Source organism: Somniosus microcephalus, chromosome 3 (assembly GCF_052327205.1).
Source record: "Somniosus microcephalus isolate GS21.2 chromosome 3, FLI_Smic_1.0, whole genome shotgun sequence".
Taxonomy (NCBI): domain Eukaryota; kingdom Metazoa; phylum Chordata; class Chondrichthyes; order Squaliformes; family Somniosidae; genus Somniosus; species Somniosus microcephalus.
In genome coordinates this window covers 8,262,434-8,275,291 of record NC_140989.1, presented here as the reverse complement: position 1 = coordinate 8,275,291, position 12,858 = coordinate 8,262,434, and the positions used below count along the sequence as shown (strand labels likewise).

The following is a 12,858-nucleotide window of genomic DNA, read 5'->3' as shown; positions in this document are numbered from 1 at the left end:
GACATCTTTATTACCTCCGGCCACTTGGAGTGTGCATCCACCGCTATTAGAAACATTGAGTCCATAAATGGACCAGCAAAGTCGATATGTACCTTTTGCCAAGGAGATGAGGGCCACTCCCATGGATGCAGAGGAGCCTGTGGTGGCGCGTTTTGGACCTTCTGGCATCCTAGACAGCTCTTAGTGATTTCTTCGATGTCCCCATCAATGCCTGGCCACCACACAAACGCTCTTGCTAGGTTCTTCATTTTCACTCCACCCAGATGTCCCTCATGCAGCTCCTTTAACACCTTCTGTTGAAGTTTGGGTGGAATCACCACTCTAGATCCACACATCAGGGTTCCTCGACACACTGACAGCTGTTCTTTTCTCTGCGAAAATGCTGGCAGCGTTGGTTCGCCCTGTGCTGGCCATCCCTCCACCGTTAAATCATAGACTCGTGAGAGAGTCGGGTCATTTCTTGTTTCGTTTTCGATCATCGAATTTGTTACTGGTAGACATTCCACTATGGATGAGTGGAACATCTCTGCCGGGTCCACTGTAGTCGCTTCTTCTACTATCGGCAATGGCAAGCGCGATAACCCATCAGCATTTCCATGCTGTTTGGACCTTTTGTATTCGATGTCATATTGGTGTGCCCCAAGTAACACGGACCACCTCTGTAACCTTTGCGCTGTCATGGTGGAAACGGCCTTGTTAGGGTTGAATATGGACACCAACGGCTGGTGGTCTGTCAGTAATGTGAACTTCTTGCCCTGCAGATAATGATTGAATTTCCTTACGTCCCACACAAGGCTGAGGGCCTCCCTATCTATTTGAGCATAATTTCGCTCCGCGGAGGTCAATGATCGGGACGCGAATGCCACTGGCCTTTCCGAGCCATTTGGTAACTTGTGTGAAAGTACTGCTCCAATTCCATAGGGGGAAGCATCACAAGCTAGACGAAGAGGTAACGTTGGGTTGAAATGAGCCAACACTTCTTCAGAGGTAATCAACGCCTTGCTTCTGTGAAAGGCCTTTTTACATTCCTCACTCCACTTCCATGGTACTTCTTTCCGCAACAGAGCATTCAGCGGATGCAGCACCGTGGATAGATTCGGCAGAAACTTGTGATAATAATTAATCAACCCCAAGAATGATCTTAACTGTGATACGTTTTCCGGAGCGGGGGCCTTCACGACAGCTTCTATCTTGTCAGGTGACTTGTGCAGCCCCTCTCGGTCAATGACATGACCGCAGTACGAGATCCGTTTTTGGAAGAACTCACATTTCTTGCGATTAACTCGAAGGCCATATTCCTTCAACCTAGTGAGCACCAGTTTCAAATTTGTGAGGTGTTCTTCCTCGTCTTCTCCCGTAATCAGGATATCGTCTAAGTAACACTGCGTGCTTGGAATTCCTTGTAATACCTGCTCCATGGCCCTCTGCCAAATTGCTGGAGCCGAAGCTACCCCAAAAACCAGTCTATTATAACGATACAAGCCTCTGTGTGTGTTGATGGTGAGGTACTAACGAGACTCTTCCTCAACTTCCATTTGTAAGTATGCCTGTGCCAGGTCTATCTTGGTGAAGTGTTTCCCTCCAGCCAACGAAGCAAAGATATCTTCAATCCGCGGAAGCGGGTATTGTACCGTGTGAAGCACCGGATTCACTGTGATCTTGAAGTCTCCGCAGATGCGGACCTTCCCCGGTCCCCCTGGCTTGTTACTTGGTGAAGACTTCATGACGGGAACAATGGGCGTGGCCCACTCACTCCAGTCCACTTTTGACAGTACCCCTGATCGTTCAAGTTCTTCCAGTTCTGCCTCCACAGCAGGTCGTATCGCGTAAGGTACCGATCTGGCTTTGAAAAATTTTGGGCTTGCATGTTCTGCAATCTTAACCTTTGCTTTAATTCCTCGCAGTGTTCCCAGTCCTTGCTGGAATACCTCTTTAGCTTCGTCTAATATTCTGGACAACCGTTCAGGTTTGACATCTTCCTTTCCGGAATCTACCGTCATGGTGTTTAGTGAATGCCAGTCTATCTTTATTTTCCTGATCCACTCCCGTCCCAGAAGTGGTATACCTCCCTCAGGCAACACATACAGGTCCATCCTTTGGTGCTCTTTGTCCTTGTATCTCACCTTGACTTCTATCTTTCCGATGGGGTATACTTTGTGCCCCGTGTATGTCTTCAATACTAGTTCCGTATCCCGTAGGGGAATATGCTTGAATAACTTTTTATAATCATGCTTATTCATGACCGTCAACGCCGATCCGGTGTCCACTTCCATTTTCACTTGGACTTTTGCAGTCTGTAGTGTGATCCAGATAGCTTGTCGGTCAGCTTCATTACTCACATTGTGAATTCTCAGGCTATCCAGTTCCTTGCAGTTGGAGTGTGAGTCCGAATTCTGTTCTTCCGGACTCTTCCTAGTCACCTCATGTACCTTTCTGTACCTCTTTTGTGGTGACTCATTATTGTTGGTCTTCTTCCCTGACCGGCATACCTTAGCTATGTGACCGAGCTTGCCACATTTCCTACATTCCTGGTTTTTAAACCAGCATTGGTTCTGGTCGTGTGTTGTCTTCCCACAACAATAGCATTTCGTTGTACCCGAAGTAATTTGCTGCACCCTGAGTGCCGCTGCCTTTAGCTGCATTTCCGCCGTTCCTTTCGCTGCGGCTTCGTTCGATGCAGCAATAAGGATAGCCTTCTCAAGTGTAAGATCGTTCTCTTCGAGCAGTCGTTTTTGTGTTTCTTCCTTCGACATTCCGCACACGAATTTGTCTCGCAACGCCTCTGTCAGATTCCCTCCAAACTGGCAGTGTTTCGCTAGTCTACGCAGTTCGACCAAGTATTCTGCGTTGCTTTCGTCTTTCCTTTGCGTTCTCGCATAGAATTTGAACCGTTCCGCCAACATCAACGGTGTGGGGTTCAAGTGATCCTTCAGAACAGTCACAATCTCATCGAAAGTCTGATCCGCCGGTTTAGCTGGTGCTAGTAGATGCTTCAAGAGCTCGTATGTCTTCGCGCCCATCGAGTTTAGCAAGGTTATAGCTTTGTCATCTTCTTCTATTTTATTGGCCTCACAATAGATCTCGATGCGTTCCACGTACGTGGCCCAGTCTTCTACCTCGGCATTAAAATCGTTGATGTTACCATGCTTAGGCATCTTCCTCTCTTTCTGATAACACCCCGAATTATTTCTTTAACTTATTTTTTTTTTTTTTCTAAGATGGCGGTTTTCCCGCGAAAATGGCGGTTTCCCGCGCTTATCTTCTCTCCCCGCCCACTTCAATGGCGGTTTCCCGCTTCTGTCTTCTTCCCCGCCTAATGGCGGCTTCCCGCGTTTCTTCCCTAGCGGGAGGGGTACACTTTCCCCCACAGGCGACGGCCGCTGGCTTTCAGATTCACAGCCTGCGCGTCGGCTTCAGTGCTTTCCCTTTTCTCGGCAAGGCAACCGGCGCTGGGTACACCCCGTTGACGGCGAACAGGTTCAGCCGCTGGGCTGGCTTTCGCTCAGTTCCCCTTGCTCGGGCTCGGTCTCTCTCCCGCTCTCTCGGCTCTACCGGCGCTGGGTACACCCCGTTGACGGAGAACAGTTTCAGCCGCTGGACTGGCTCTCGCGCAGTCTCCCTTGGTCGGCTCTGCCTCTCCCGCTCGCTCGGCTCTACCAGCGCTGGGTACACCCCGTTGACGGGGAACAGTTTCAGCCGCTGGACTGGCTCTTGCGCAGTCTCCCTTGGTCGGCTCTGCCTCTCCCGCTCGCTCGGCTCCCAAACGCCTCTCCCAGCCGTCTCGCAGTCCGGTGCTTCCCTCCCCGGCTGCGGCTGAGTTTTTATACCTTCCCGCGCCTACGCTCCCGGTCGCAGCGCTTCGTGGCTTCGGTCGCTGCCCGGCCTTTTTCGCCGGTCGCGGTCTAGCTGTCTCACGACGCCGTTGCGTCCCCAGCCTGTCTGTACCGCGGCTTCCTTGCTCCACGCTGCCCCAGTCTCAGCACCTCTGGGCCCGACTTCTGTCCGGCTCCTTTCCCCCTCGACCGTGGTCGAGTGCACCGCCCTTATCCTCCGGTTATTCTTTTTACTTTTCCCTTACTCACAGTCCCCGTGGCCGCCTTGCTTCTCGTGCTGATCGGCTCACTCCTCACCGTGGCAGAAGGGACAGTCAGTGCCTGTTGCTGATGGAAGTCTTTGTCTCTGAATTCTTCCTCCTTTCCAGCTCTGCAGACTCGAGTTTTCTCCCAGCAGAATGACGAGGGCGGTTGCCTCTTCTCGACGCTCGTTAACTGCTTCGGAATTATTGTTGCCGCAGGGTACGATCGGACTCGTCGCCACTGTAAAGTCTGTGGTTGTTTAGTTAATTAATACACAGACTCCAAGAGTAACTTAAAACAGGACTTTACTATTTGAAGGTCAGGGCGAATCTGCTCAATACTTCCTGACACAGCACTTATATACCGGTGTGGTCACCGTCGGTATTACAGTATACAGAAGCCAACAAAGTAGTGCCACACCTAAAGTAGTTCTATTAAAGGTGGACGGTTACATACAATAGTTCTCTTAAAGGTAGCCGGGTACATACACTACACCCATTATGACAGCACAAAGACTACAGAGGTGGTCCCTTTTTCTAGGGGCACACCAATACAACATTGAATACAAAGGGTCAAAACAGCATGGGAATGCTGACGGTTTATCACGCCTACCGTTGCCAACGATAGAATAGGCACCTACAGTAGACCCAGTAGAGATATTCCACTCTACCATAGTGGAATGTCTACCGGTGACAAATTCTGCCATTGAAAGGGAGACAAGAAATGACCCTACTCTCTCACGGGTCTACGATTTAACAGTGAAGGGATGGCCAGCACATGGCGAACCACTGTTGCCAGCATTCTCGCAAAGAAGAGAACAGCTGTCAGTGTGCCGAGGAACCTTGATGTGTGGATTCAGAGTGGTGATTCCACCCAAACTCCAGGATAAAGTGCTAAAGGAGCTTCACGAGGGGCATCTGGGTGGAGTGAAAATGAAGAACCTAGCTAGGGCGTTTGTATGGTGGCCAGGTATCGATGGAGACATCGAAGACATGACCAAGAGCTGCCTAGGATGCCAGAAGGTCCAAAATGCTCCGCCACAGGCCCCTCTACATCCATGGGAGTGGCCCTCATCTCCCTGGCAAAGGGTGCACATCGACTTTGCTGGTCCATTTATGGACTCAATGTTCTTAATCGCAGTTGATGCACACTCCAAGTGGCCAGAGGTAATAAAGATGTCCTCCACCACCACGGAAAAAACCATCACAGTATTAAGGACCATATTTGCCAGGAATGGGCTGCCGGAGCAGATATGTTCTGATAATGGACCGCAATTTGTGTCCGAAGAATTCAGAAAGTTCTTAAAGAACAATGGGGTAAAGCACTACACGTCCGCCCCATACCATCCCGCCACCAATGGATTGGCTGAAAGGTTTGTCCAGACCTTGAAGAAGGCCATCAAGGCCATGGGTAATGAAGACATAAAACTTCAGCACAAGGTGGATAACTTCTTATTTGCATATAGGAATGCAACGCATATGGTTACTAACCAAACTCCCGCCATGATGTTCTACAATAGAAACCTAAGATGCCGGCTGGATTTGGTCAAGCCCAACATCCGAAGGGACGTGGAGAACCGGCAGTTTCAGGGCATGAATGAAAGGCCAACTAGGGCCTTCCAGATAGGCCAACCGGTTTTGGCCCGGGACTACCGTACCGAGAAATGGCAGCCTGGAACTATCTGCACACGATTAGGACCACTGATGTATACCGTGGACATCGGAGACAGCATAATAAGGCGCCATGCTGACCAAATCATCAAGTCATCCGAAAAGGGACAACCTACACCACCACTCTATACATCTAACGATGAAGTAGAGATACCCATATCTACCTCCGATCCGGTGATACTGGAGCCCGATGAACCCGACACTGGCCTTCAAGCCGAATCAGCCTTGCCAGAAGAACCTACTACACCACCAGAAACTACTACACCCCCGAGGCGTTATCTGGACCGAGTCAGGAAGCCTCCTGAGAGACTAACTTATAATTAATTAATACAGCAATGTATATTATTTTGCATATAACATGTAATTAATAATTACTTAAAATATGATGTACTAGTTAGCTAGAAGGGGAGGAATTGTGGTGTATGTGCCTTTAAGAGCAATTATGGTGTATGTGCCTTTAAGAGCCCCAGGTGTGCGTAATGCCGGTAATTGCCACTTGGGCTATATAAGCCTGCGTATTGTGTATATCCTTTAGAAACCCCCCCCAGACTTGCTTAGTAAATACCTATGAACCAACTCCTGTCTTCGGTGTCTTTATCTACACACGGACACTACAGTGGCTCGGGACGGGAGTGAGAGAGGGCGAATCACCCCCTTAAAAAGGGTTCAGATATTCACACTCCCTCTTTAAAAGGATCGTGGTTGAGGTGCTTTTCGAAGGCAGCCCTACAATGAGACTCTTCTTAATGGGTATAATTTTTGATCATAAAAATCGGTGTATAATCCTCGGAAGACATTGATTTGTCCGCCGCATCATCTACTAGGAAACTGCCCCTTAAAGGGATGCTGTTACCGAAGCTTTTCTGACTGTCACTCACCTTTAAAGGTGTTTTCTGATCCACTCTAAGTGACTCTCTCTTTCTCTTTCTTTAGACCCAGACCTGAAGTGAAAATAGCTGAAGAACCAAGAGCTATTTTGTCGCGGTGCAGTATGGGTGAGTCGCACTCGGCGTATTTTGTTGCATTTTGTCAGATCTGGTCCTGTGGCGATGTTATCCACACGCAAATCCTGCCCGCTAGGGGAAGTGAGAGACAAGCACAGGAGGCTGAGGGAGACCAGTACTCGGAGAGGATTGTTGCTTTGAAAAAGCATTGTAGGAGCATTTTCACTGTGAGACCATCTCCCAGACAGGTGGAGATTCCCAGGGGACTCCAGGCCCTGAGAGACCATCTCCCAGACAGGTGGGGATTCCCGGGGGACTCCAGGACCTGAGAGACCATCTCCCAGACAGGTGGGGATTCCTGGGGATCTCCAGGCCCTGAGAGACCATCTCCTAGACAGGTGGAGATTCCCGGGGGACTCCAGGCCCTGTGAGACCATCTCCCAGACAGGTGGGGATTCCCGGGGATCTCCAGGCCCTGAGAGACCATCTCCCAGACAGGTGGAGATTCCCGGGGGATCCAGGCCCTGAGAGACCATCTCCCAGACAGGTGGGGATTCCCGGGGGACTCCAGGCCCTGAGAGACCATCTCCCAGACAGGTGGGGATCCCCGGGGGACTCCAGGTCCTGTGAGACCATCTCCCAGACAGGTGGGGATTCCTGGATGTCTCCAGGTCCTGTGAGACCATCTCCCAGACAGGTGGGGATCCCCGGGGGACTCCAGGTCCTGTGAGACCATCTCCCAGACAGGTGGGGATTCCCGGATGTCTCCAGGTCCTGTGAGACCATCTCCCAGACAGGTGGGGATTCCCGGATGTCTCCAGGTCCTGAGAGACCATCTCCCAGACAGGTGGGGATCCCCGGGGGACTCCAGGTCCTCAGACCATCTCCCAGACAGGTGGGGATTCCCGGATGTCTCCAGGTCCTGTGAGACCATCTCCCAGACAGGTGGGGATTCCCGGATGTCTCCAGGTCCTGAGAGACCATCTCCCAGACAGGTGGGGATTCCCGGGGGACTCCAGGCCCTGAGAGACCATCTCCCAGACAGGTGGGGATTCCCGGATGTCTCCAGGTCCTGAGAGACCATCTCCCAGACAGGTGGGGATTCCCGGGGGCCTCCGACTCCTGAGAGACCATCTCCCAGACAGGTGGGGATTCCCGGGGATCTCCAGGCCCTGAGAGACCATCTCCCAGACAGGTGGGGATTCCCGGGGGCCTCCGACTCCTGAGAGACCCTTTAAGTTTTCTAGAAGTGGAAGTGACTGCCACTGTGAAGCTAAGTTTAATTGTTTTTAAATTGCTGTGGTGTCAAGGTTCAGGACAGCTCCTCCCAGCTCCACATCACTGCTACCGCCTGCTATTGGTCCCCCTCCCACTGCCCCCCCCCCCCACCCAGAGACGTACTAGAGAACCTCTGCAGGTGAGCCAAGCGGCCCGAATTCCGATCCTTCAGTCGGGCGCCGGCTCATCGCGGCGATTATTTGAACGAGGGGCGAGGGCCAATTTCTTGCGATTCTCAGGCCTCCCTCTTCGGGCGCTGGGATTGCTCTGTGCGCTCATTGGATGCCTGGAAGCTCACCTAAGCAAATTTCTAGGCTAATCTCTCCCCCTTCCTCCACCTTCTCCCGGCTACAAGGGATGGGCAATAAAAGCAGCGTTGTCCATGTTGTCCACGTCCCAAGGATCAATAATGAAAGAAATGGAGCAAGCTGCTCTCTAACTGATCAATGGAAGGTGAGCTGAAGCTGAACGGCTGGGCTTGAGCCCCTCCCTTGTGAACTGGAGATCGCGGTGCCTAAAGGGACAAGATGTGGGGCAACTCCAGGCCCTGAAAGATCGTCTCCCAAACAGGTGGGGTTCCCGGGGGTCTCCAGGCCCCGAGAGACCATCTCCCAGACAGGTGGGGATTCCTGGGGGTCTGCAGGCCCTGTGAGACCATCTCCCAGACAGGTGGGGATTCCCGGGGGTCTCCAGGCCCTGTGAGACCATCTCCCAGACAGGTGGGGATTCCTGGGGGTCTCCAGGCCCTGTGAGACCATCTCCCAGACAGGTGGGGATTCCTGGGGGTCTCCGGGCCCTGTGAGACCATCTCCCAGACAGGTGGGGATTCCTGGGGGTCTGCAGGCCCTGTGAGACCATCTCCCAGACAGGTGGGGATTCCTGGGGGTCTCCGGGCCCTGTGAGACCATCTCCCAGACAGGTGGGGATTCCTGGGGGTCTCCAGGCCCTGTGAGACCATCTCCCAGACAGGTGGAGATTCCCGGGAGTCTCCAGCTCTCGCTCCTGTGTTGCACGGATTCTTGGCACAGCGGATTGTGTCACTAATGTTCTCTACATCCCTGCTCCTGAGAATTTACATCAACTGCTTGCTAGTCACATCTTTGTTTTCCATTTGGCTGATGAAATGTTGGTGTATGTTTCACAGGATCTGATATTTATGCAGAGATACCAGACACGCCAAAATCTGCAGGTAAGCCTCCTGTGCAAGGATGGAAACAAAGAAAGACTTGCATCACCTCAGGACGTCCCAAAGCGCTTTGCACCCAATGAATTATTTCTGGAGTGTAGTCACTGTTGTAATGCAGGGAAACGCAGCAGCCAAGTTGTGCACAGCAAGCTCCCACAAACTGTAGTGAGATAAATGACCAGATTATCGGTTTCAGTGTCACTGGTTGAGGGATAAATATTGTCACTGGGAAGAACTCCCCTGCTCTTCTTCGAATAGCACCATGGGATCTTTTACATCCACCTGAGAGGCCAGATGGGGCCTCGGAATAACATCTCATTTGAAAGAGGGCTCCTCCAACAGTGACGCCCGCCCTCAGTACTGCACTGGGAGTGACAACCTAGATTGTGCTCAAGTCTCTGGAGTGCAGCTTGAACCCACGACCTTCTGACTCCGAGGTGCAAGTGCTGCCCTCTGATCCATGTAATTTGCAAATCTAATTAAATACTTTCACAAACATACTCCCTCCTTCCCTACATAAGTCCTACTTATATTTAACAAGGAGAGGATTGTCCAGACTCAGACCGCTCTTAGACCCCTGTTTGATTTTAAAGGTGTCCTGGTGGTGGAACTCAGGCTTTTGGATCAGTTTCTGGATTCTTTGAGTTCCCCTTCAACAAGGCTCTTTGATTTCCAAACCTTTGCAGTTCCATTCCACCTGATGTCAAGGATTCAATGAGCAGACTGAAAGGGTGCAGGCACGGTGGGAAAGCTGGGGTTTACAGTGATGTTAGCTTCAAGGTTTGTGGATATCAATTGTAATAATGAGATTAAAGTGTTTTTCCCTGGCAATTGAGTGCCAGAAGCAAAGGTTTTTGGGTTATGGTCAATTGAGATCTACTACTTTTAGGTGGAGTTGAAATTGAGTTCCAGTGTCACTGGTTTTGGTGGGTTGAGTTCCAGTGTCACTGGTTTTTATGGGTTGAGTTCCAGTGTCACTGGTTTTTATGGGTTGAGTTCCAGTGTCACTGGTTTTTATGGGTTGAGTTCCAGTGTCACTGGTTTTTATGGGTTGAGTTCCAGTGTCACTGGTTTTTATGGGTTGAGTTCCAGTGTCACTGGTTTTTATGGGTTGAGTTCCAGTGTCACTGGTTTTTATGGGTTGAGTTCCAGTGTCACTGGTTTTTATGGGTTGAGTTCCAGTGTCACTGGTTTTGGTGGGTTGAGTTCCAGTGTCACTGGTTTTGGTGGGTTGAGTTCCAGTGTCACTGGTTTTGGTGGGTTGAGTTCCAGTGTCACTGGTTTTGGTGAGTTGAGCTCCAGTGTTGCTGGTTTTGGTGGGTTGAGTTCCAGTGTCACTGGTTTTGGTGGGTTGAGTTCCAGTGTCACTGGTTTTGGTGGGTTGAGTTCCAGTGTCACTGGTTTTGGTGAGTTGAGCTCCAGTGTTGCTGGTTTTGGTGGGTTGAGTTCCAGTGTCACTGGTTTTGGTGGGTTGAGTTGCAGTCTTACTGGTTTTGGTGGGTTGAGTTCCAGTTCACTGGTTTTGGCGAGTCGAGTTCGTGTCACTGGATTTGGTGGGTTGTGTTCCAGTGTCACTGGTTTTGGTGGGTTGAGTTTCAGTGTCGCTTGTTTTGGTGGGTTGAGTTCCAGTTTTGCTGGTTTTTATGGGTTGAGTTCCAGTTTCACTGGATTTGGTGGGTTGAGTTCAAGTGTCACTGGTTTTGGTGGGTTGAGTTCCAGTGTCACTGGATTTGGTGGGTTGAGTTCCAGTGTCTCTGGTTTTTATGGGTTGAGTTCCAGTGTCACTGGTTTTGGTGGGTTGAGTTCCAGTGTCACTGGTTTTGGTGGGTTGAGTTCAAGTGTCACTGGTTTTGGTGGGTTGAGTTCCAGTGTCACTGGATTTGGTGGGTTGAGTTCCAGTGTCTCTGGTTTTTATGGGTTGAGTTCCAGTGTCACTGGTTTTGGTGAGTTGAGTTCCAGTGTTACGTTTCTCCACATTTCTCTTTTTTTGTTCTGCAGCTCCTCAAAGTATGATCTCACGAGACAACGTGGAGCTGGGGAGGATTCTGGGAGAAGGATTCTTTGGCCAGGTTTATGAAGGAACTTATAAAACAGCCGTGAGTCATTTAAAAAATATTTAGATTTTATTATTTTTTTGTCGATTTATCATATTTTATGAGAACCTCGTCACGATACCTGCATGATACATCTCCCTACTTGTGCTGCTCATCAAACTAGTCTGAAGTAGTGTCTCTTTCTGAGCTGGTGAGTGGTAGTGATGTGGGACCGACAAACTGGGAGAATTTCTTGATCTGTCCGATGTTGAGGGCTCAGTACGCTCGCTCTCTGTGGCTTCTTGCAGCTCTTGACCACTTGTTGCTGCAGTTGAAATTAAAAAAAGCACAGTCAGGTTCTGCATCCATTTCTTTCAGCGATCCTTTTGGGGACTCTGCTCAGTATGTAACAGATAAAATAGATAAGGGAGAACCAGTGGATGTGGTGTATTTGGACTTTCAAAAGGCTTTCGATAAGGTCCCGCATAAGAGATTAGCGTGTAAAGTTAAGGCACATGGGATTGGGGGCAAGGTATTGACTTGGATAGAGAACTGGTTGGCAGACAGAAAGCAAAGAGTTGGAATAAACGGGTCTTTCTCCGAGTGGCAGGCAGTGACTAGTGGGGTACCGCAGGGATCGGACCTTCGACCCCAGCTATTCACAATATATATTAATGATCTAGACAAGGGAACTAGATGTAATATCTCCAAATTTGCAGATGACACAAAGCTGGGTGGGCGTGTGTGCTGTGAGGAGGATGCCGAGAAACTACAGGATGATTTGGACAGGTTGGGTGATTGGGCAGAAGCATGCCAGATGCAATATAACGTGGAGAAATGTGAGGTTATCCACTTTGGTGGCAAAAACAGGAAGACAGATTATTATCTGAATGGCAATAGATTGGGAGAAGGGGAAGTGCAACGAGACCTGGGTGTCCTTGTGCACCAGTCGCTGAAGGTAAGCATACAGTTGCAGCAGGCGGTTAAGAAGGCAAATGGTATGTTGGCCTTGATAGCGAGAGGGTTTGAGTACAGGAACAAGGATGTCTTGCTGCAGTTGTACAGGGCCTTGGTGAGACCACATCTTGAGTGCAGTTTTGGTCGCCTTATCTGAGGAAGGATGTTCTTGCCATGGAAGGAGTTCAACGAAGATTCACCAGGCTGATACCTGGGATGGCAGGAATGACGTATGAGGAGAGATTGGGTCGATTGGGATTGTACTCGCTGGAGTTTAGAAGAATGAGAGGGGATCTCATTGAAACTTATAAAATTCTGACAGGACTGGACAGACTAGATGTAGGAAGGATGTTCCCGTTGGTCGGGGAGTCCAGAACAAGGGGTCACAGCCTAAGGATAAGGGGTAAGCCATTTAGGACAGAAATGAGGAGGAATTTCTTCACCCAGAGAGTGGTGAACCTGTGGAATTCTCTACCACAGAAGGCAGTAGAGTCCAATACATTAAATATATTCAAGAAGGAGTTGGATATATTTCTTAAGGCTAAAGGGATCAAGGGGTATGGGGAGAAAGCAGGGACAGGGTACTGATTTTGGATGATCAGCCATGATCTCATTGAATGGCGGAGCAGGCTCGAGGGGCCGAATGGCCTACTCCTGCTCCTATCTTCTGTGTTTCTATGTTTCTAATAGCAACGCAGGAAGTTGGTTTATATG

The 12,858-nt window shown here is 50.1% G+C and overlaps 1 protein-coding gene across 1 annotated transcript in view; it reads left to right on the top strand.

Moving 5' to 3' along the window:
• The window catches only part of LOC147120823 (protein-tyrosine kinase 2-beta-like), a 389,336-nt gene that overhangs the window by 283,725 nt on the left and 92,753 nt on the right, over positions 1–12,858 (top strand). Inside the window, exons 13-15 of the mRNA XM_085978989.1 lie at positions 6,680–6,741; positions 9,113–9,157; positions 11,153–11,250. Coding sequence (XP_085835115.1) covers positions 6,680–6,741; positions 9,113–9,157; positions 11,153–11,250 — 205 coding nt within the window. The remainder of the gene's footprint in view (positions 1–6,679; positions 6,742–9,112; positions 9,158–11,152; positions 11,251–12,858) is intronic.